Raw genomic sequence first — 26,077 nt, forward strand, 5'->3', positions numbered from 1 at the left:
AAAATTATCTCCTAATGTACCACAGGGCTAGAAATTTATTCTTTCATTTAAGAAAAAGCAAAGAAGCACAGGAAGGTTATATTGAAGGAATCTCAAAACTCTTTTAAAAAGAAAACTTTATCTTAATTTTGTAATAGTTTTGAATCTTTACTGAAGGGTGATCATTTTTATGAAAGATATAAATTTAAACGTGTGAATACAAACCTTAACATTTATCGATCATTCATGGCTGGATATTGACAACAGATTTATGCCAATATTGACTCAAGTTTTAAAACATTCACGTATTTTAATTTTTTCATGTACCAAGTTGATTTAACTTAAAACTATATAAGATATTGTTAAAAATTTTTATAACTGAATCAGACAATCTTGTTGTTAATGTTTTCATTTATTGAGTGGAGGTACTTGCAAAAAAATACACGTTTTAACCCACTCACCCCAAAACATTACCGCTATATCATTTTTTAAAATGAAATATTGTTTAAAGTAAGTTTAATATAAATATTCTACTTAATTATATAATAGTGTTATTATTTGCATTGGATGTACTTTGTCGAAATAGTAGTCAGCGTTTGACACATGGTGCACGAGCTGGATTAAATTTTGCATTTATCCCCACCCAGTATTTCAGCATTGTAAATATATTAAATTCTTGTGAGATAATCCTCTCTAAAAAGTATCACAGTTAAAGGCAATGATGGAGAGAAGGAACTAACGAGCAAACACACGAATTACAAAAATCTGACTCTCACCCCCGGCATTGGTATAGCGTAGTGCTCGGGCGTTTCCACAACAGATGGCTCTAGGCCTGTATATAGATTTATGATAAATGTAAATATGAACTTCATTTCCCATCCCCAGCTTGCACCACGTGCGACATTGACAAATTAGGCATCTAGACCCCCTTTCTGCCGCAAGGAACAGGACAGCGGACGAGCAGCGGAATGCGGACATGCTTTAAGAACTTTACGTACTAAATGGTCAAATTTAGAATAAACGAGACACGGATTCCCCCTGCAAGTAGGTTAACTAAAAATAAATATATATGCATACATGTAATGTAATTAATTTTAAGAGACATTCAAAAGCTTCATGTATGTTATTGCTGAAGTAAGATATGCAGGTATTTACATTACAGAGACTTTTGCAAATATAAGTTTGCATAGTTAAGGAATACTTTTAAAGATATGAATGCCAAATGAAAAAAAAAATCTATGTTTATACCATTTATTATTCCATCTTCATAAGGATAAACAAAACATAGTCATATTTCAAAGAAATGTATACTTTTTTGCTATTCCAGGTTAACAAGCCGATCCGATCCACTTCAGTATTAATCTCTGTAGTCCAAACCCAGCAGTTACTTTTTTCTGAGTGTTCCAACACTTAAATATCTGATTTTTTTCCCTAAATTTCAGTTATTTAAAGTTTTGAGTACCATATTTGTTTTCATTAATTACATTTTTTTTCTGTTTCTCGAATTGCGTTATACCTTCTTTAACGTATAATTACACCGGTACCATCTCTTTTTAATTTTTTTCTTCAAAATTTCAACCCATATGTGTGATACGTGAAACTAGAGAACTGTTCAACCTTCAAATTCATAATTAATTACAAAGATGAAGAACGGCTGAAGGAAGGCGCCTCTAGTTTTTGGGGTCACTTGATGAAATGTCAAAGGCCTTGAAAATTGATATGCCCATTTCACATTTCTGTGATGCAATAATTTGGATATTTTTTTTTAAATTAAAGACTTCACAAGAGTAAGAGGACACCTTTAGAATTTTGGGTCATTAGTCAAAGTTCGAACTTAAAAGGTCAAAATTATGGTCCAATGGCGCAGACTCTATTTACTAAAAAGTGGAGATTGATTTGGGAAAGACAGCAGTAGATTTGGTAAAAATTATTTAAAGGTTGAAGTCAAAATTCCGTTTTTTTATGGCCGTTTTGTTACAATGTCGTGCATATTTGAAACACATAAACTATCCGGTACATGCTAAGATTAAAAAAAATGACCTGAAAAAAAGCTATTTCTTTTTGTGTCACTTGAACATGGTCAAAGTCACCTATTGGAGATGAATAGGTTATATCACCTATTGGAATTGCTGTTATCACCTATTTGAGTTGAATAGGTGATTTCACCTATTCGAATAGTGATATCACCTGTTCGAATAGTTAATATCACATATTCGAATCGGTAATATAACCTTTTTGTTTTGGTGATATCACCTATTTGTATTTCTTACAAAATTAAATAACGAATGCTCCCTTCCTCAAGACAATCTAGCTTCAATGCAAAGAAAAGGATAAATTGAAAAGGCTTTCAAAGAGCAATTTTATTTCCTAAGCAATTGCAGTTCATTTCAGGCGAGAATACCTGTATCGAAAAACACAGAGTGAATAATTCTGGTCCTCGAAGAAAGTGTGCTATACAGCTATACTGAGGTATAGTTCCGCTTGACTGTGTTTTAGCTACAATGGAATTTACTATTTGCTCTCTCTTTAGTGTCTTTTATATCAAGAATGAACATGTATAAAAGATAGATAATCATAGGGAAATACACAAAACCTCTAAATAAAATTAAATACAAGCAATATTTAAAAAAGGGATAATTTAAAACTATAGAAGTGTGCCACCAGGAGGATTCGATCCACGACTCTAAAATATCGATGTTAATACACAGCTGATATGTCAACTGAGCACAGACACTTGACGTTTTAACCTTTCTCTTTATTGATAAAAATATCTGTATACTATAGTTATTATTATAGTTTAGAGGTATTTTTATCAATAGAGAGAAAGGTTTAAAACGTCAAGTGTCTGTGCAATTGAGCTATTCTGACCCTATATGTAGTTGTCATTACATGAACCAGCTCGTCAAAAACAGGATTCCTTAATCTTTTTTTTTTTTTTTTTTTGGTGATTTTCGACCCTAGGGCAGGGATGCCCCTAAAAATAACCTATCTTAAATTACTCCTTTCATTATAACCTATCAAAATATAATTTTATTTAGGGGCAGGCCTGCCCTTAAGGACTTCAAGACCAAAATTCACGCAAAAATAGGTGCTCTAACAGACAAAATGCTCTTTTGGCCAACTTTGGAGGTTAATTTTAAAGTTGCAAATAATAAAATTTTAGGTTCAAAATGCAAATTTGACAAATTTAGACAAATATACAGTGGAAAACATCTAATGAACATTGATATTTAAATGTTACATTTTACGGGAAAATTAGGTCAAATATTTTGAAATTCCGATAAATCCTTTTCAGCAAATGTTTACCTATCATATTCAAGTATACTTTAATTTCAAAAATAAAATATAGTCAAAAATAAGAATTTGAGTATACTGGAATGCGCAAAGGGTAGGGTCCTTCGGCGCACAACCAAAAAATATGGGGTTTCATCAACAGGCTCTTGCTTTGTATATGGGGTCAACCCCTTTGTTTTCTTTCCACAAGGTACCTAACTCAATATCAGGTACCCCCGCTTCAAGCTCGCATTTTGATACGAAAGTTTTCTTTTAGTATCAGAGAGTTTGAATTTTTATAAAAGGTTTATAAGTTTAAGGTTATATTTTGGATCTTTCAGTTGTATTACTATGTGAATGTGTCATAGAAAAATATTTTATTTTTAAAAAAGTCAAAGAACCCTTGGGGTACGGAAAACGGGGAGGGGGGATCCCGTCCCCAAGCACTTGTGGTCAAATAAATCTTTTCAGACATCTCTGGTCAAGACCTCTTTATTGTGAACCACTCATTTATTCCTCAAAAATTACAGCTATACGTTTTAAAGACTTTAGATGGGATACAGAACTTTCGATTGGGGTTATAAATTTAGGATAAAACCAGAGACTTCCGAATATTCTATTCTGAGGTTTCTGGTTTTATCCTACATTTATAACCCCAAGTTATGTATCTGAAGTCCTAAAATGTATCGAGGTAATTTTCGAGGAATAAATGAGTAGTTTACAATAAATAGGCTCGGTCGGAGACGTCTGAAACGATTTATTTGACAAGAAAAAAGTCTCTGGAAGCGAACGATGTCATTTTAAAGTAGGTCAATGATTGATATATTAACAAAATACGAGCTTGAAGCGGGGGTGCCTGAAATTGTGTCAAATTGTGTTAGACTGGTATTGCCTGTCTCTATCTTTCGAAATGTATATCGCGCATATCAGACAGGCAAGCCAGTCTAAAATTGTGTCAGGTACCTTGTGGAAAGAAAAAAAAGGGATGACCCATATACGAAACGAGTGCCCGTGGTTTCATCGGAGAATACGACAGTAATTTTTCGACATAAAAGTATTAGATAGAAAAGGTTTCGTGAAAAATTTCAACCGAGGCATTTGCTTAACTTTCGTCAATTTCCTGAGTATTTGAATGGGGAAGTGGAAACACAACACACGAAAAACGGCGACGTTTAGCAGACCTGTTTTTTTTTTATTCATATGAAGCAGAATCTATTCAAAAACTTCTACATGAGAAGAAAAAAGCACTTGCTATGGCCTTCGACATTTTGATATATCGACGGCATATTATCAATTAACAATAATTACTTCCATTCATATGTCGGCTCGATATATACATGTACTCGATATCCCAAAAATAAAATAAAAGACACCAACGAGTCTTGCACATCTGTCACATCTGTTTCATATTTGGAGATATTTCACTAGAAAAAGACTTTAATGGTGACCTAACAACAAAGCTTTATGATAAACGTGATGACTTCATTTTTTAATCGTCAACTTCCCTTACTTATGTAGCAATATACCCTTATCACCTGCATATTGTGTTTTTGTCTCCCGGTTGATTGGATACGCAGGAGCATGCTCTACGTTTGAACAATATCTAAAACGAGGCAAGCTATTGAAAAACAATTTGATGAAACAAGGATATCAACATTATCGTTTGAACTCATCATTTCGCAAGTTTTATGGTCGATACAAAGACCTTGTCAGCAAATACAACCTATCATTAAGTCAAATGCAGACTGACGTTTTTCATACTAATTATTAGGCCATTATTTACACACTGAATCGTCTACGGATTTTTCAATTTTTCTAGATCATGACAAGGAGCACACGGTGGTTGTGACTAGTCGGCAGGGGATGCTCACTCCTCCATGTCACCTGATCCCACCTCTGATGTTTTTGGAGGTCCGCGTTTGCTCTGCTCCAGATTTGTATTGTCTAAATGGACTTTGAGCTTAAGGTAGTATGGGATACCTCCACGTTATGACGTATTTCCGTTTGAAGTATTGTTTTGATTTGCATGAGTGCTTATTATCGGGTCAAAATTTGTAGTTACACCGTTGAAAAGAACACTCTGAAGCCTATTTCAATGCAAGTTCTCACAAGTCGGCATTTTAAGTAAAAACAGACAAAAAATCGCAAGTATATAAATTTACTTATAATTGTACAACGGACATTTAAAAAAGCAAACCCCTGTAAAAGGTAGTTTCAACATTGCTGCTTTTGAACACTTTTAAGCAAAAGCTGTATTTCAATTGTTTGAGTAACTGTACAGCACCTTGTGTGCGGTGAGGCATGGATAAGTGCGATTACTTCACATTGTGCTGAATTATCACCAATCAATTATCACGTTAACCACAGCTGGACTTTTTTGTTATTTAATTCAAGAAGTAACTGTTTGGTCACAAATCAGCTAGCTGTTGTATATAGTCCCAAAACGTTCAGATGAATGCAATTGCTCTGAACAAGACACGTCCTGGAAAGCGATTGTCCATGCATTGTTTTCAAAACCGCTCAAAGTTGAAAACTACAAAGTGCGATTTTTTTATGGTTGGGAAAAAATGCTCATCATTTCTAAAATAGCACCCAGGTTTTTTCAACCCTTGGAAAATAAAGAAGGATAACTCTTCCGCTCGGATCTTTTAATTCAAAAAATTTTAAATGCATTTTATATTTTCCATTTATACATATATTTTCAATTTGTTTATTTCACTTTGCTAACATATTAAGATACATTCTTATTGTAGACTTTCATGAAATGCTATCCGTCTGTTTTCAAGAAATAAAGTTTTCCCAGTTTTTTACGCTTATTTTTTGTTGAAAATTAAAAAAATACTAAGACATATTTCTTGTCATTTTTGTTTTTATATACACTTTATATTAGCAAACGCCTGCCTATAATATTAAGCTTATGAAAAAAGAATTATGCAAGAAAAAAAATCATTTTTGTATTTCTCATTAAAATAATAAAAAAATTATTAAAATTACACTTTAATATACTGAAAGGTGGGGGTATTTCAAATCCTTCTAATTTGGGTACATAAATATGTAAGAGAAGTTTCGTTTGGTATCCCATACCACCTTAAATACTGTTCGTTATCGCATATGGTAACTGATCTGTATTCGCGTGCTTCACTCTATCTAACTTGCTACAGATGTGGTAGGTGACCGATGGTGAAAGGTCTGGGTAAATGTGAAGATATTTCTGATACGATTTAAAGTACGATTTATTTAATTTAACTATTAGTCTCAAACTTTCTTAATTAAAAGAAAAAGATGCTTGTTTATCTGAGGGTCAAAAGGTCTAAGACTAAGGTTAAAATAACCGAGTTGTAATTACAGTTGACTGTGTAAGTAGGCGATACGTTATTTCGATCATATTTCGGGATGAATATCGAACTCTATCCGATTTACTTTAGAACTCGCAGGATGATCAGGCCCATAGGAAGCATTTTCGATTGGAGGGGGGGCACTACCTAACAGAAATTCTTGACAAGCCAAAAAAGGTTAGGCCACTTTTAAAATATTGTTTGATTCCCCTCTCCCGATCGACTGGTTAAAAGTGGCCCGACTCAAAACTTTTTTGAACCTCCAGGAAGCAATTATTTTTTTATGCATTCCGAATGATAGATTTTAAAAATTCAGCACTGATCTTGAAATTTTCCATGACCCTGAGTCGGGAGAGGGCAAACAAACAGTATTTTAAAGTTGGCCTTATCAGACTTTTTGAAGGGGCACATTTCTATTCTCATTAATAAAATATACATGTACTGGCAAAGCTATTGAGGGAGTTCAGCTGTCAATTACCTTTGTTTTCTATAGTGAAGTATATACATGTACTGGAAAAATTATTTGGGAGCACCCTGCCCCCCCCCCCCCCCCCCGTTTTACAGGCCTGATGATTGGTAAGGGCGGCTTTTAACTCACAAAAACAGGAGTTGAACAATCATACAGTGGAAAGGATGACTTCAGAAATAGGAATAGTAACTAATGGCGAATTGAAATGGAGACAACAGGATATTAGGATCACTGTTTAGAGAAGGCTACAAAACACGTACTATAAATGAGGTTCATCGATCATGAGATAGAAAAGTTAGAATTACGGTAGATTTATGACGTAGCCTGTTTTAAAACGCTCTTATTTTCATGTTTTAGCTATTTTGGCGTCTTTTGTACACCGCTAATATTTTACACACCTGAGTTAGGAATCGTTAGATCAAGTCGCTACAGATGCGTGTTTGGGATTGAAAACTAATGGACAAAACTTTTCAATAGGGACTTGGGGAATAACGATAGTAGCAAAAGAGATAGCTGTGTGATGAAGAGACTTGGCGTCTGGGTGATAATATTTATTTCAAGATCACCTTACAGTATACACCATGACCTAAGACTGGAGCGAAAATAATTACCTTGAGTAGAAATATACCCAAGACTTTCTTCTTGTGGTGGGACTCGAATAACTCTCAACTTATTCAAAAGTCATGCAGCAATTTCAACATAATTTTCCTATTGCTTCATAGATATTTTAGGGCTGTGTAAAATATCAGTACTTGTAGATGAAGGCGCGGATTCAGGATTTTTTTTCCAATGGGGGGGGGGGGGTGGTTCCATCCCAGTCCAAAAAAAAAAACTTACCCAAAAATTTCTTGACAAGCCAAAAAAAAAAAAAAAAGAAGTTAAAATCCACTTTCCAAACGTTAAAAACACCCATTTCGTGGTGGTCTTGGTGGGTTTAACGTTTTCTGGGGAGGGGGGGGGGGGTCCAAAGTCATTTTTTATTTGCTTTAGTATATACTTTTTATAACTCTGCAAATTCCAGAGGGGGGGGGGGGGGGTCCTGACCCAACCCCCCTCTAGGTCCGCGCATGAGATGATTTACTAAAAACTAAGTTGGACTAAATGGATTTCTAACTTTTGCCAATCAAACTCTAAATAGTATTCAACCGGTTATACCTAGTACACTGTAATATTCATGTTTTCATTGTGTGTGTGTACTTTTACCGTCACTCCTTTATATCCTACTTTCTATAAAATCGGGTGTCTTGATATTCAGTCCGCAGGTAAATATACATATCTCATATTGCAATGCGCAGCTTAAATTTCTCATACGTCACTGTATCTGCACTTGAATCACCTCTCAAAAGAGTTAATCTCCTTACATTTTGAAAATTGGCCCCTCTATCGAAGAAATAAGTAAGCAACAAATAATCAGGTAAAACAGGAAATTTTAATAGATAACTGACATAAGAACAGATCACACAGTTACAACAAAACAGACTGGTCCTGTCCGACAAGTCTGAATATTGAGCAACAATTTACGGCTGCCAAACCCACTTTATCAAACTTGTTGGCTTCCATTCTTTGGTAAAGATCTTTCACTGTAGTCCAACAGAAAATTATTTCATTTAAAACTTTGGGAAATATTCTATTTGGTTCATTGCAATATCAAATTTCATGTAAAACTACAGAAATATTTAAAGAAGTCAGGTGTTGTTTGTATTAATAGAGCATTTTGCTTTTTTTTAATTAAATGTGAATAAGGGATATTGATTGTGTGGGTTCCATGTATACTAGTACTCACAGAAGACCAGTACTATTGATTGTTAAAAGTAAGGCACTGGAAAATGAACTAGATATGCCAGGAAAGGAAATGGATTTCAGAGTACCACACTTAAATCTTACATAATGTTCTGTTAGCATAGTTACAAAAGCTGACAACTCAAAAACATCCCTTTTATGAAATTGCACTTTTAGTAGTTAGTTTGTAGACTACAGTCTTACTGATGTTGATCTTTAATAAAATCTTGATGATCTACATTTTAAGAACAGTCTGCACAATATTTGTCAGACATATTATCACATTCCAATGATATTATCCCTGACATTTTACAGTGTGTGGTAAAGCAAATAAATCATAGATAGCCAAGTTGATAATTTCTCAATAATATTATTGTTCTGAATTTAAAATAATATGATGTAAAAACAATGTACTGTAGTACAAAGACAATTTAGTTGATAAATACACAGATCTCCTGATAGGTAACAAACAAAGATGGCCCAAAAACCATCCATAAACAGTATAAAAATAGGAATCTCAGTTTATAGGCACAAACATTACAAGCCTTTACATCAATAATGCCTGATGTAGATTTGTACATTAAAATACAATTCGTTTATAAAATAACACTATCTAATATCTATCCTCATTGTAAAATGTGTGCTAAAACCCAGAATGCCCTGCTCTTGTCAGTATCCAATCAGTTAACAGATAACAAAAAGATATAACAGACAAAAAATTGGAAGGTACAGTGGTCAGAGTAAGGAATGTAAGGTACGTCCTGTTCATGTCCAGTGGCGGCTCTACATATATAAACACACCAAAACATCTCATAAACCAAGAAATAAGGGGTACAATCATTAGTATGTACAAACATCAATTAAAGCTAAGCCTTTGCTTCTCTCATCATATCTTCATTATGATTTAGATGCTGTGACAAAGCAACACACTGGACAAACACAGGATCACACAGTGAACTGGGAACAGATTTGGTCCAGAGAATGTCAATCATACATAGACATGCTACCTCTCATACAATAGGACAATATGGCACACTCAGTCTACACACTTGGAATTCACAGTATCACACAGCTAGGGAACAGTTCTACTAGGATTGTAGAGTAGGTCTCTGTGTGTCCATTTCACACAAGACTGGATAAAACCCAGCAGACTTGGTCACAGCAGAAGTATGTCTGTTACAAGACACCTCTCCAGGAAACCATCATTGTTTAGTTCGTTGACTTGAATCCTGCTTCACAGACTAGCATCATGGGGAGAAACCCGATAGATAGGACACCTGAGATACAGAATGACTCCAAGCTTCAACTCGGGATAGGATAGCACCAGGCTTCTGGCTATACAATGGTACAGTCTCAAACCAGAAAACTATGGCCTATATCACTTATTCTTAACCCAACATGACTGGAGCACATTGGAGAAATCTTGTCCATATGGAATGTTTTGTTTTCTTCACACATTTGAACAATCGATCTCCAAGATAGCTTTAGGAACCTCAGCAAATTGATAAACTAGGCGCTGTCCATCCACTTTATTAAGAATCCCTCGAGCATAGTAATACCTATAAAAAAAGTAAATTTTAATTTATTATCTTTATTGATTTTTTTTAGAAGAGTAATTAATTTTGCTAATTCTAGGTTCAGCACATTTTAATGCATATTTATTGTAGAACATTGTTTTCTATTTAGTGCCTCTGAATGATACGAGTTATTTTTATCAGATTTAAATTGTTACAATTTTTTGCACTAGCCTTCTTTTTTTATAAACTTTGAGGAATATGTGAATAAGTGACAAATGAAATGTATAATTCAAGAAAAATATTCAACATGTAATGCATTTCATTGAATTAAAGCAGGACATTACTAGTCTGCACTAAGAAATGGAATAAATCTGCAAGCATGTAATCATTATTCTGAGTTATAATTATCAATCAGAGGAAGCCATGAGCAGGCTAGCTGATTGTAGGTGGTAGAATGGCCAAATAATAAACCAGTGGCCTACAGGTAGAATCGAAAATGCCAAAGCATTAACCATAGGCCTCAATTTAGTCAACAGTGGAAGTCATTTCCATATCATTATCACGATTTTTAATTAAAAGTAAATTCCTCACTCTGATTGTATAATGCTAATAATGCCATAAAACTAACACCGTGGTCTGTTAAACAGGAGTGGTTTTGTTTTGTTAATTAACTGGATACTTCAAAATACATTTGTATCCAGTATCATATGTCCAACAAGATATTACATCAACCACTTATTTGGGGTTTTAAATGGTTGCAGTGATGCAGTCAACAAAAATGGTTAAAATGTTATCCCTCTTTTTTTTAAAATATGTTCTTGTGTCCTTCTCTCGTACAATATAAATAGGGCTGACATAAGCCAGGGCCTTACCGTAAGGCTCTACCCATTGTTTCGTAGTTCATATCAGGTTTGTTCTTGTGGAGACCCCAGAGTTTGGAGACAGCCTTCGAATCGACCAGTTTGAAGATTCCCTTTTCGCGGTTGGTCCATTTGATGTATCTGGGGCAGGTTTCCCTGTTCTGTAGTAGCTGTAGCAGGAATTCCCAGAGATATGTTGTGGAACCTGTTCAGAAAAACACAGAAAACATTGAATATCAATAACAGCTGATGGCTAAATATAGCCCACTCAGGAAGGCATTGTTCTGCTAATGTTTAGTTAAAATATTACTGATCACTGTTGATTGATCACTCACTTTCTCGCTTCCTTTTTGGCTGATTGATGGGACATTCCAATGGATTTTTAGGTTTCCTTCCTGTTAATGAAGTAAAAACATGATGTAGTTAAGTTATGGAATGACAAATATATTTGTGCTTCCCATGTTCAGCATGTATAAAATTGATCATTAATGGAGCATTAAGTGGTAAATAAAACACATGCACTGTGTCTGAAAAATGTGAAAATACGTTGTCAGTAACTGGCAATGTGGGGGTGTAATGGATTCATAAATCGACAGTTAATGTCCGACAAGGCTAGGACAAAACTCTGTCGATGTAAAACATCTCAACCTTGACATTCATTGCTAGTTTGATCTAATTTCTTATCTGACCAACATTTAGTACTAGATACTCTAAGGACATGCCCACATAGTTGAGTTTTATTTTCTATTTAATTTTTCCTCCTGTCCTTATGGAACCGAGGCATTTTTTTTTTTTCAAAATTTCCTACTTATTTTTTATTCAAAGGCTAATTTATAATATCACATAAAAGAGAAGATGAATGGTTTATCATGTATGACATCTGAGTCATTATTTAAAGTATGCTACTATAAATAATATTAAAGCTTTCATGAAAGAGAAACTTACCTTTCTTGCTTTTATGTCGAATGGGTGATGAGGGTGGGGAGTTCGTTGTGGGGGTGTGGCACGTTTCGCTGTGCGAGGGGATACGTGGAGATGCTAACAGTGGACTTGATGATGGGTACAGGTTATGTTCTGTAAAACAAGAATTTGGTCAACTAATAATACAAAGCACATTGTCAGAAGCTGCTAGAAGGATTGCCTGTAGGTAATTATACAGACGTGTTGGTGAACAGTTGATGCTGCTTTTATTTCAAAAAACAGCAATTTTATAACACAGAGAATACCTCTCAGTGCACACCTAGTGTAAGTGACTTAAAAGCCAAGATGGCATTCATTTCACAACAACAGGAGATAATTAATCTTTACTTCTAGAAACTCAAAGTTCAACAAGACCAAATAACCCAAGGAACTATAGGCCATTGACTTAGGCTCCATAATGTCCTCAAATCAGGAAACCCCACTAATATAGAAGTATGGTACTGCAGAGACCAAACTAATACAGAAGTACGACCACTCGTAGATGTGTCAGATTTGTAATAATTGGTTATAACAAAGAGAAATATACATCTTGTTTTTATCAAGCTAACAGATGGATGTGTTATTGCATAATATGTAACAATAACTGTCAGGCATTGTCAAAATGATAAAATTCATTTCAAGTTTACCCCCAGTAAAATGTGTCCTTTCTGTATACGTATATAATAATGAGAGATTTTGCACGCAAGATCACCCATGATCTCAAGTGACATGGCTCCAAGCCTGACCTAGTCTGACGGGTATTATCGAGGACAGGAAGACAATTTCCTGACAAAAAAAGCACCGACTAAGAATCCCAAACAAAAATCAATATCTCCATAACAATCGGCCCACTCTCTCTCTCCAAACTAGGATTAAACAGCATTTAAATGTATGTATCTAAATAACAAAACAAAGTACTGATAATGGTGCCTAGCTTCCATTTCTCTCCCGCACTGACCTTCCGCACGGAAGGTTATCCGCAATAACTTATCACACGTCGGCTACTGTCATCTGCTAACAAACAGACCATCTGTCTTCCAAACCCAACTGCGTTTTAATTAGCGCGAAGCAAATAAACAGCTACACTTAATTATATAAACAACTTGACTCATTTTCATAAAATTATGTTTTAAAATAAAATATATACATTTGCTTGCCAAGAAATTCCCCTAATAAAGTAAAATGTGACTTTGTAAATGGGTTTTTGTAATATCTACATGACACTTTTCCCATTTAGGTGTGTAATTAAGTCATTAAGTGTACCAAGTACAAGTGAGATGAAAGGTAAATTGTTTCAGATGATAAAAATAGCGCGAGAGAGAGAGAAAAAAAAATAGACTCGGGTGCAATTGACAGGTATTGGGTTATGTGTACTACAAGACAAGACAAATAAAATAAAGCAAATTATTTACTGCATACACTAGCCGGACATATCTGACTGTCTCACCTGGCCTCATGGCGATGTGTGTGGCAGAGTTGAAATGAGCTGGAAGGGGCTGATGAGCGGGTGGTGGCTGAAGTGCCAGCTGACAGTATGGGGGAATAAATGCTGAGGGTGGTGCCACAATGGGTGGTGACTGTTGAGAAGTGTGGCCCAAGTATGCTGAAAAAAAGAAAAGAATGTATTAAAATCACCCTTCCTTCATAGGAAGACTTGAAGAAATGGGAATATGTAATCTGTAGTTTTAAAATGTTAAACTTACTGCTGAATTTGAGTTTTTCATCTGAGTAGTCATCTGAATATCCACTGTCAGGGCTGGGGGGTAAGGATGCTAAAATTAGAAATGCAAGTTCACATTCAAAAATACATCAGATAGAGGAATCTGAAATATCTTTCAAACATTTATAAAATGATGTGATGTTACAAAAATCTGATAGATAATTTCAGCTATTTATAAAATGAATTTGATCTTGACATGTGAAGGTCACTGATTATCATCACTGTATCTCTTCCTTCATACTTGACTATCTTTTCTAGTGTGAAGGCTAACATTTTTATCTTGGTCTGTTGCTAAAGCCTGAACACTTCAACCCAAAAAATAAGGAAATTAGAAAAACTAATCTTTCCTACATCAACAGAATAGGCAACTTGAGTCTTGTAATCAAGGAAATCATACGTCAAATATGTATCCTCTTTACAAAAAAGTTCATTTATATTGATAAACCCAAAAGATATAACAAAAGCCAAATGCCAGTGATATTGCCAGCTCTGCTAGGGAACAAGGAAGGAAATTTTACGATAAGCATTTAAACTTTTGTTATGGTTGAGATCTCAAATTCAAAAAAATGCTATTCAGAACAGGATTTGGCCAAAGATGTAAGGTGCAAATGAAAAGGTTTAAAACCCAGCTCTAGCTTTATCTGAAATAAATGTGCTTCCTGTGACATACTTCTATTAAAACCTCTTTGTGTGCCAGTATTTCCGTGTTTAAACCCTTACAAAGCAACTCAGCTGGAAAATCTTGTTATCCACAATTCTAAAAACATATTACTGTTTTATTAGCCATTGAAATAGCTGAAATTCTAATTGAAACAGGTTTTATACCATCCTTTTCGACACACATTAAGTTGGCAAAATGATTCCTATTTTGAAATATACCAAATCCTTACCAAGAAAAAACAAAACTTTCTTAGGACATACGACTTAAAGAGAATTTATTAATGGTATTCATGCACCCTGTATTTCATAATTCTAGTGCATGGGCTGCATTTGTATGTTGGTGGTGGTTGGGTTGGAATTGTTTTGCTTACCATGCTGTGGCTGGCAGATCCCTTGAAGAAAAGTTTTGTTCTCTGAGGTTGGGGACTCCATGCACAATAACGCCTCTGCTGCCTCTTGCCTGCCATTGCTCTTGGTCTGCTGTTCACAAGCATCCACTGTAAAGAGAAAGCACTAATCTGTAGTTCTCATTAACTATTAGGTAAACCCATGGCAAAAAGGTGTCATTTCCACAGCTACCATAAAGGCTGGGTGATTTACTGATTAATAACTAGAATATCTGTGAGTAAACATGATATCACATATATTACCACAAAACCACTATGTATAACCTTTATTCAGAATACATAAAAAAGGGGCATGTAATATGCATTTTCATATTCTTTATAAAAAGGAACACAGTGTTCTAATTTTACAACTGACTGATCAATTTTCTTTTTACTTCTCGACAGTTGCTGCATTTTTTATTTGATATATTCTGATGCCTGACGGCAGCAAACGTGTGACAGGAAGTACAAAGCAGAGAAAGGAAGACAGCACCTGGGCCGCTCTGGGATAAAGGAGTTGGAGCGCGGCCAACTGCTTTATGGAAGTTAGAAATAATTCAAATTGTTCTTAATGCAGGTAAAAATCTGTTGTTTCCTCATGTACAATACACAGGAAGCATACATGATCACACAGGAAAGAAATATTGAAGACTACCTATTATGTTTTCAAAATGAAATTTTCTACAGTATGAATTTCTTATAAGCTCTGAATCATGAAAATTATTAAAATTTCATAGATCTTTGCTTAGACAATATTAATGACATGTTAAAAAACATAAAACAAAAAAAGCATCCTCTGGGAAATGAGACCACTAAATGTCACTTCCCTTTACAAGGTGGTAACTCTACTGTAAAGTTCTACTGACGTTTTATTTGATAATAGCTAAGTCATATTCTGTTTTCCCATTTGTCTTCATGCATGATAAGAGGCAAAGGTAAGATGAATATTAAAGACACAATATCCCTGTTGACTTTGGGCATGATCCATCGACAACATTTACTCAGGGATAAGCAAAATACACATAGGGCCATCAAGGAAACCTTAATGTGGGCGGAGAGCCATTTGACCTGCCATACTCATGTCGAAACAAGTTCAAAATATTAGTATACCAGCAGACAAACAGACCATGAAGAATGACATTAGAAAATAAATTAAAAACTGAAATTGAAATAGGGCCATCTGCAAATTGGAAATGCTGAAGTTATTCTCCCATGCACATCCAAAGAACTGCTAAATATTTTATTTATGTATTTCTCATTTCAGTTGGAAGAATAATCAGGAACATCTTCAAGATTGATCTACTATTTTAACCCAAGCATGACAAGCATTAAGAAATCTCAATTATGCAAAAATGTCATACTTTCCTGGGAAATCTCATAAAATACAAAGTATTTCTCAAAAAATATCCAAAAAATGAATGAAAAAGAGAAAGAGGAAAATAAACCTTTGCAGAGACTCAACTTTCAATTCTTTTATTAAGATCTGGTCTGATGGGTTCATATTTTTTCAATATACAATGGGTCATAACCTCATCTCCTTGTCTGTTTTCTTGCATTTTCTAATTACACTAATGCATATTTTGTTAAGATATATAGCAGAAGAAAAGGATATTAATTGATACCTGCAACCAATTAGGGCTATCACTAATTGGCAGGAATTGTCTACAAACAGGTAATCATGCACATTGTTTGCTTAAGGAAGTGACCACCCCAGGCGAGGTGAGAAGTGGCCTAGCCCTGGCATACATCGCAGAAAAATGTACAAATATTATGCTTTGTATTATCAAAATCATGCGTCTTCCTAGCATCCTAATGAATCTATGCTCCAGAGTAATGCAGAAACACAAGGTTTTTATCATGAAAATTACAGGATAAATCCAATGAAAATACAGTAGGGGGAGTATATATCCACAGGAAGTATGCAAAAGATAGGTAAAAATAAACGACAGTTGCATAATTAGCTGCAATTATCTAGAACTGTGTTAAAGATGCAGCTAGAAAACTTGCCTGATGTAACTTTCTTCATGATCTTAAATGCTATCAGCCAAGTACATAAAAACTGCAGATTTTACAGAAAATTGTGGGGTTTTTTTTTTCTTTTACATTAGTACAGATCTGGTAGATGAATTACAAGTGGCTGTGACTGATAAATGTCAGATTTTACACTTAATGTAAGTGTGGTACAAAGTATAATAAATGATAAAGAACAGAAAGGAGACAAATTATTATCTCAACTCCTCAGAGAATGTAGGCTTCAGGGCCCTGTTCTTTATTTTAATTAGTACACCATCAATAAATTTTGATGAGTCAATCACACACTATTAAATAAACTGATTTAATTGATGACAAGTTAAGTAAAACACATGTATCTAGTTGGATTTGAAGGCCATATTAACTGTTAGACAAAAAACAATAGGAAATGCTTGTCTGTTCACAAGGCCCCCAGGGTAGGACTGTACATTTGGACCAGAAGCTATCATAATTCACAGTTAAAGGGCACCTGGCCCGTTTTCTCAACTGATAAATGCAATTTTTAGTATGTGGACCTCCCATTTGTTACACACATAATAGCTACTACAGGCTTGACATGAATGTAAAAGGTGTGTTTTATCCAAGGTTTCATTGTCCCCAAGTATTCTACCCAGTTAAAATAATTCAGGTAGTAAACCTGGGTAGTTAAAAAGGCCATGAACAGATGACTTCTCTGGCTGTTCAGTATAATAGGGGGTTATAAATAGAGGACAAACATTAAACTCTATTTCCTGCCTTAAAATATTCACTCAAGTCTTTAAAATCCTTTTCAGAAATATACTGCCAACAGTAAGAAAATCAATATTTTGTCAACCCGATTTATTTGATATAGGGTATTCTATTTTAAGTTAGCTGATTTATGTTGGTTTGTATACTGTCCAAACAGGTGCCAAAACCACTAGCCAATCCCGCAATGAAAAATCCTAAATTAAAAATAAGTGTCAAGATATAGAAAATCATGAGAAAGTGTTGGACACATTTCATCAATATTTCATATTTATTAGCTTTACTTTCAAATGACCCCCTTATCTGTTGATGCTGTTTCTACAACGTGTTACCTCCGACAAAGCAGAAAACAGTCAAACTGATACAGGAGCAACATGTGTCCAAGTAAACTTAGTGCATAACATATCAAATATTACAGAAATAGGTTTTCATGTATTTCTTACAAATGATGACAAGTTGAAGAGACTACTTACAGTATCTTTTCATGAGATTTTTCTTGTATGTTCCCCCTCCCGCTTTATCCGAGGGGGGACCACGTCCCTCCTCACAAGAATCCACGGAGTCATGCCGAGTTTTTTTCTTTAATGACAAATCAAGAATAGGGACCGAATCTAAATCCATAAACATTGTATGCACTGAAAACTGTGTTCAACCCTCTGTATGTAAAAATTATCACAAACGTTTTATTTTTTCCTCACACACGCATGAAAGCCAATATAAAAAAAAATCAATGATGAGAATTATCATGTAAGTCTGTTCTCCATGCAGATAAAATGCTTCATGTTGATTGAGATGGAAAGCTGTTAATAATGAGTCTCCTCATGCAGTAGATTCCTGTGTGACACCGCCTGGTGGCCTGTAGGAAGCGAACACTGCACTCTATTTACATAGGAAGTCTCTGTATGTCTAACCAACCCATATTGTTATAGTCATTGAGGCCACCGGTCACATGACTTGTGATGTAAACTCTCTCACTCAGGTAGGAAATCAGAGCCTTGGCTATTTAAAATTTTCCTGTTTTTCTAAACACACACACACACACAGAGGCAGTGCTGGTGATTTGACAACTCAGGTGTATAGAATTTGTTTTTGGTTGAATGGAGAACAGGAAATAATAATTCAATCTCGTGCAGGTATTCGGCAGTGGTGGTGATAATATGACCTTAGGTCTCAAGGGATTTAGATATCAAACCAGTATGTCTTAGATAGGCAGGTAGATAGTTGCTACATTAGATAAACTACAGTCAATAACACACTCTAGAAGACAATATAATGTAGGTTATCTGACCAGCTCAAACATCAATCCAGTTAGGGCACATCTAATGGACAGACATTTCTCTGTATCTATAATGCAGGCATGCACGACTGCTCCAACAGTGAATAAAAGCATATAGGGAATGGGGGTGTGGCAAAAATCTTAATTAACTTGGGTACCACATAATATCCAGGAAGAAAAAAAAAGATTTCTATTGAAGGATTTAAAAGAAAGGAAATATATGATTTGATGATGAATTTGATCGGAAAACTAATTCTTACAATAACAAAAAAAAAAAAAAAAAAATTACATCCTGTTATCACATTACAGGTACACATTGGTGACTAAATACAAATGAATAAAAACAAAATCTGGAAAACAAGTAGAAAATTGAACTGCCTACAGGAAAGAATCTAGACAAGCTGAAAATTGGACAGTCATGGATTCTAGGTGGAACTCTTCCACATACCTTAATGTGGAGGAGGAACGACAAACAGGAAATGTGGGCAGGTGCCCTTACTGATAAAATAGTGCACCTAATCACTGTCTTACAAAGGTCTCTGCATGGAGTTAGCATACAAGGTTACAACAAGTGAGGAATCTAGGCAAAAGCACTTCCATCAAATCTATCTTTTAAATGTATGATTTTTAATGGATTTTATTAGGTCAAATTTGTTTTGTTTCCTTCAAAAAACACCATCCCTGGTGTCCTATATGACCTTGGTTAAATAACAGATTTTTGGGGTACATTACATAAAGGCCAAGTTCAACAAAGGCCCCTTTTAAGTTAACTGATTATCATTTATGCTAACTTTGTAAATAGAAACATATATGTACCTCATGTGTGACAATTTTATACTAATCTTAGAGCCCTAGGTGGGAATTAAATTTTGACAAATTTAATTTCTCATTTCAAAATTTTACACATTCTTCTTAACCTGCCAAGGTATAAAGCATTCTGATGAAGAATGGTCCTTCTGGTGTTACCGATATGTATATCAACCGAAACGGGCAATGTGGTCACAAGAAGAAGAGATAAATGGATGTACTAGCACCACAAATGATATTGTACTAAGATGGTTCCAGTTCTATTGTATTACTAATTACCAGTACTACATGTGTTTGTTTATCAATGTCATGTCATTTAAATTACATAAAGTTTAACAATTTTATGAATAGCCTTAACAGCACTTGTTTAACATAATAGTTGGTACCATCACGAATTCATCCTCATTATAAAGACCTATATAGGCACTCTTCCTATAATGAAATTCTGCTAGTGATTTGCCTATAAAGTGAGAACTATAGTAGTTTGTAATTTTTTTTATGTTAACTTCACTAACTTAAATGTTTTAATAAAACTTATCTTTATTTAAATTTTATTACTTTGATTTTTATAATTTTTTTTACAATTAACAGTAACACTTTGGAAGAATGGATTTTTTTCCTGTCACATTGGAATAAAATTCTGTTGGGGGGGGGGGGGGTTATAAATATTACATTTTTCTATTCTTTGCTTTTCCATTATTTTTTTTTTAATTTTGGAGTAAGAATAGTGCTTACATAATAATAAAATATTAAACAGGTAATGCTGAGATGATGCCACTGGAAAACTTATCACAGCATGATTGTTGTGTCCCCTGACAATGTAGGAGTTCTTCAATTTCCATTGTTAGAATATATGACAACAATCTAGTTATTTTCAGAACTTGTACAAGGTCTCAACTGCAAATGAATGTTTCTTTGTGTTATAGTATATAATTGTTCACTGTTCATTACCTTCTGCAAGTAATGTCATAACTTGCAGACATTGCCAAAATCACTTACAGACATCTCCAGAACTATAAGCATTGAAAACATGTGTCTATCTAAGCAATGTTTGATAATGAATATGAAAGTGATAAATTTTATAATTAAAGCTCCTTCATCAATGGGGCAAGGGGAATGCATGAATGAAGAAAATGTAACAATACAAGTGGGAGAGATTCACGAGTTATTCCTGTAGGAGAGATTTCATTAAGAAGATCTGTGTACTCACACTTGGTGACTCTGTGTGCATAAATGACAAATCCCACTCTACCGGTAATAGCTTTTGAATAATGTTTTTAAATATCTAGATTGATCAATTTTGGTCATGCATTTCCTATCTACAAAAAGCTTCATAGGAGAGAAGAGAGGAATGAAACATGTGCCATGAATACTGATAACTGAATATTTAAAAATAACTTCTTAAATAATTTCAAGAATTTTATGCATGCAAATGTTGTAGATGATCTCCAGCATCAACTCAGACAAACTGGCTTAGTAACGCTGGGGAAGAGTTAAGTCCCTTGGTGTTACAGACTTTAGAGAGGCTCCCTGATAATTCAATTAAAATTAATTAAAAGTAAAGAATGATCAACATACAGTTTCCATAAGAAAATCTTGTTCCAGAGTAATAATGTTGGGAGGAGGGAGTTTACAGAAGTTTAGCATGAATTGTTTCAGTTTATCCACAGGGTCAATTCTATAATTCTCTACACCCTGGGATCCCTTTAAAATGTTTCTAAATCATCAGTAATTTGAACCCTACAGCTGATGTCACCAAGGTTAATTTTTTGTTGGTTTGTTCTTTCAATGGAAATCAATATTTGCTCAGTACAGCCATGATCCTCTCTAGGCCAGAATTAGATCACAGATTCTATGTTAGAATAAAAAAAATTTCAATGTAAATGTACTCTATAATATTTTTACAAATAATACACTACATTTTTTCCTGAACTATATAATACAAAAGATTTATTCTTTCAAGTTTACAATTTTTACAGTTTCCATATTTAATTGCAAAGTGGTATAAAGCCATTTCTTTTAATCATTGGCTTCTCCCATCATCCACAAATATACAGATTTCTTACTACTTTTCTGAAACAATTCATTCCTCAGAAAAATTCCCACAGCTAGGAAAAACAAAAGCTTTTCATAGAAAAGTATAAAGAGATCTTTATTATGAAATATTTTCATGCCTTAAGTGACTAAGATCTGAAGAAGCTATTCAGTGTAAGAGGAATGACTAAATGCTGTGGTACTGAAAATGGACAAGGATGTGGAGGCCAGAAGAGGTTCAACTTTGTTGCTCTTCTTAACACTAGGAAGCACATTCAAGGGGCTTAGTCAGCCAGAATACTTCCCAGCATCGGAAATGTTCAACTTATTCATTCGTATATCCGCAGTCCACATTTTCCGGACTTTACCAGTTTCATAGTAAACTCATTTTAAAAGCTCAATAAAGTACATCATGTAGATATTAAGGCCACTCCATGGTTTCTATGATGAGTTTTTTGTTTGTGACATTGTACAAACATTTCGCTTATAATCTGCGTCAGACCATCTAAAGGTGTTTTCTTGTGTTGCCTCATATTTCAATGTATGTCACCGCTAAGAAAGGAGTGCATTGTACACCTCATAAACTCCATAATTTCTGAAGCTTTTAATAAAAACAAATATTTCCTAATTTTTCCTCTTTCCCTGCACACACTTGTTTTGTCATTAGTCATACCGACAGGTATATGATCTTCAGGTGAAGCGTTCTCTGTTACTAGACATTGGGTGGGGTTACTTGTATTCTTTTACATACTTCATAACATCGTAAAACCAGGCACGACTTCCTAAAGTCAAACTTTTTATTACCGTGTGTTTACTTGTTTATTTCCTTTCTGCGGATAGAATCGGCTATATTATGTCCTGGTGGTATATATTTTTTTCTGGTTTTGCTTAGCAAATACTAGACAAGGACCTTAATCATTAGTGCTTTGACAAGCTACAACAAAGACACTTCCCAGATAACCGACTTTAAAAACTAAGTACTTCAACTCTGAGGTCACTGTCACTTGAACTCATTTATAATCACAATCACATGAAATCAAAAAAACAAACTACTTATAACCCCAGAACACAAAACTTCTCACTGCACCAATCATTCTCATATTGTTAGCGGTTTATATTTTATAGGGGCATCCATGTACTACCGCTAAAATACATGTACTTCATATTTGTCATCTTTTTCATGTAACTCTTTATCTAAGTTTTAGGAACAGCTACTTCAACTTCAGTGAATGTTTAAATTACACTGTAGAGGATAGTGTACCGAAAACAAATAGGCTGATGACACTGGGATGAGGGTATATCGATGACAATCTGACCTACATAGGGTTGACCGTATACAGATAATATACCTTTATCATATTGAAATCAATACAGAAAAATTACATCTTCACAATCAAGTATATATAATACTGTAAAATTTGAAAACTCATGTTGAAACAAGTTAAACAAGAATTCCTTGCTAACTGCAATCTAATATGGTTTTCACCATTATTTCTTTAAAACAGGTTTATATAAAAAGAAGATGGATAGGGTACAAATTATTAATAATAGTGCTTCAAATTCTTGTCAGAATGACTGAGGATTATAAAACCAAGGAAGGATTTAAATTACACAGGCTTTCAAAACATTTCCCAAACCGGGTCTTTGGCAAATGATCAAACTCTGATAATAATCTGCATTTCCGTACAAGGCTGTGGAGTGTGGACAACCAGCAAATTCTTTGCCAACTTTGTCTATTGTCCTCTCTAACAATTACACCCTGCTTGTCAACATTCTTTCTAGATGACTGCATGTATAGGAAACTTAATTCTAAGGCTTCAAAAAGCTTGAAGTCTGATAAATGTAAAGATAGAACTTCTGTAATGAAGACCAACTCTTTGCCCTCTAAAATGTCTCCCTGGGTCAAGGTTAAAGATTACTTTACATCTATACTTTGTACTTTTAATACGGAACAACCCAGCGACCCAGTAAGGTCTATGATTCTAAAACTTACGTCAAAGCCCTTTATGTAGACCTAAATCAAATCATGGAAAACAGATTTTTAAATCACAACCTACCATTGTGAGCATACAATCATGACATATATAGTTATTAATAATACAAATAAGTTTTGCTGTTACCAAGGGTTTTTGATAACAGAAGACAAACACAGACATATCTTTAGCAATTTAATCATCCTGCAAGTGGTCAAAAAGTTTAAACATTCTGCGTTCTTCCCAAGTGAAGTAAACCTAAATATGGAGAGAAGAGCATGAGAACCAGAAGAGGAAACCATGTAATTAGAGTTTACGGAAACCCTAGAAAGAGAGATAATTGACTATACGGAAGTCTCCTCTCAGATCAGACGGCAACATCCGCAAACAAAAGATGTACCGCACTGATAGACTTAGCCACGATTACTGTACAAATTACCCTAAATATAGAAGGATTCAGGACGAAAGTCCTGCCACATCATTTATAGAAACAAAAGTGTAAATAGCATTTCCTGTATAATGTGCAACAGTGATTATTTTAAGTAATTAAATCACGTTGTATTTCATTTTAAACACAAATACGGCCATATCTAGTGATAATTAGGTTATTTTATCTATCTCTCATATCATGTCCTCTGCTTTCCACAGATAAACTGAGAACCACTTGACAATGAGTAGGGCAGTGCTTGGTAAATAAAAACTTGCATAATTTAAAAGACACACTTCCTGTTCTAATTGTTTCCGATGTTTAATAAATAACATTAATTTCCGTATATTTTCTGCCTGCATTTAATCAAGAAGAACATTAAATTGTTGGGAAAACCCTTTCAGATCCAAAATCCATTTTGACATAATGCATATGCACTTTTGCACTGTCCAGATTAATTAATTAGCATGAATCTAATGTTTTTACCATAACCTAATTTTATAGGAGAAAACAAGAGCAATGTGAGTTTCACAAGCCCATATGCATTTATAAGTTACAACTACTTTCAGTCCTAAGTCTGTAATGGTCCAGAATTTTTTGAGCACAGTACATTTTTTGTACAAGTCTGAAATTCCAGTTAAATTCCATCATCACTTGAGAATGTTTTCAAATTCTGCACACCTAACTCTCCAAAAAAAATCAATGAATTAAAAAAAATGGCAAGAGAGAGAGAGAGAAACATTTCAGATTGTAACATTCTGCAATATCTGGATATTTATGTACTTTTTCTAGCTTCATTTATTTTAAGTCTAACAATCACATTGAAAACTGATACCCAATATTGACTACAAAAGTCTCTCCTTTTATTCCAATAGTTGGCTATGAACACTACCCAACTATGATTTACATACTTTAAGCTTTATTATTAAGTTTCTCTTACATAATATATTGTTAAACATTTAAGCTGTTTTTAATGGAATCCTTCCACTGATAGGTGACATTTATGGATTTAGTAATTTGTACATTTTGATGTTTATTAAACTAGATGCCCCTCCAAAGAAGGGGCCTCTCCACATAATATGAATCATTCATGATGCTCAATGTCCTGAGATCATTTTATTCCAAGTTGAACATTTTAGGCACATTATATAGAATACCCAGAAATGTTTTACATACTTATCAGATCACAGAATATTTCTTACCAACCTACTACTACCCCCCCCCCCCCAAAAAAAAAAGATATTTCTGAAATTGTTTTTCCATGTGAAAATACTTCATTTTCAATCATCTTATCCATACTTCAATCTTTTCTTATAAATCATTCCTAACAAACATGACACAAAATTTTAATCAAAAATAGATTTTTGACTCAGGGTCAGTCTAATAGCTATAAGTAATGGAACTGAAGAGTGTTCCAGAAAGAAGACTATTTTCCAAGTAAAGCCAATCCTCAAAAACAACAAGTTAACAGGACTTAAACAATCCCTAGCACCTACAAACATGACAAAAACACCAGAGTACCATAATAGATCTTAAGACATCTATGCTCCTTCAAATGTCTGCAGCTGACCTCCTCACTATTTACAACCAATCACAAAGGATAAATGTTCAGATTTCAAAGTGGTTGTCAAAGCAACAAAACAAATGTTAAAAAGAAAAACAAATCTGATTTATATTTTCCTTATCTGTGTAATAGAAAAGAGAAAATATATGGCTGGAACGGGAATCGAACCTGGGATCCTTGCATCACTAGTCAGGCGTTCTACTGACTTAGCTATCAATTAGGCCAATTCCACAGCCCAAACCATTACATTCCCCCCTCATTAATTTGTCTTCACCCTCAAAGACACAACCCAAGTTCTTAT

General features: G+C 34.4%; 1 protein-coding gene across 1 annotated transcript in view; it reads right to left on the minus strand.

Annotated features, from left to right (window-relative positions):
- Positions 1-8,466: 8,466 nt before the first annotated feature.
- Positions 8,467-26,077, minus strand: part of LOC133193438 (ETS translocation variant 5-like) — a 54,022-nt gene continuing 36,411 nt past the window's right edge. The window contains exons 4-10 of the mRNA XM_061329383.1: positions 14,924-15,049; positions 13,876-13,944; positions 13,620-13,775; positions 12,158-12,286; positions 11,548-11,607; positions 11,225-11,417; positions 8,467-10,394 (exon numbers count right to left, since the gene is read on the minus strand). Coding sequence (XP_061185367.1) covers positions 10,286-10,394; positions 11,225-11,417; positions 11,548-11,607; positions 12,158-12,286; positions 13,620-13,775; positions 13,876-13,944; positions 14,924-15,049 — 842 coding nt within the window. The 3' untranslated portion in view covers positions 8,467-10,285. The remainder of the gene's footprint in view (positions 10,395-11,224; positions 11,418-11,547; positions 11,608-12,157; positions 12,287-13,619; positions 13,776-13,875; positions 13,945-14,923; positions 15,050-26,077) is intronic.

The sequence above is a fragment of the Saccostrea echinata genome, unplaced genomic scaffold (assembly GCF_033153115.1).
Source record: "Saccostrea echinata isolate AGI-Se365-2 ecotype Australia unplaced genomic scaffold, CSIRO_AGI_Sech_v1 ptg000027l, whole genome shotgun sequence".
Lineage (NCBI taxonomy): Eukaryota > Metazoa > Mollusca > Bivalvia > Ostreida > Ostreidae > Saccostrea > Saccostrea echinata.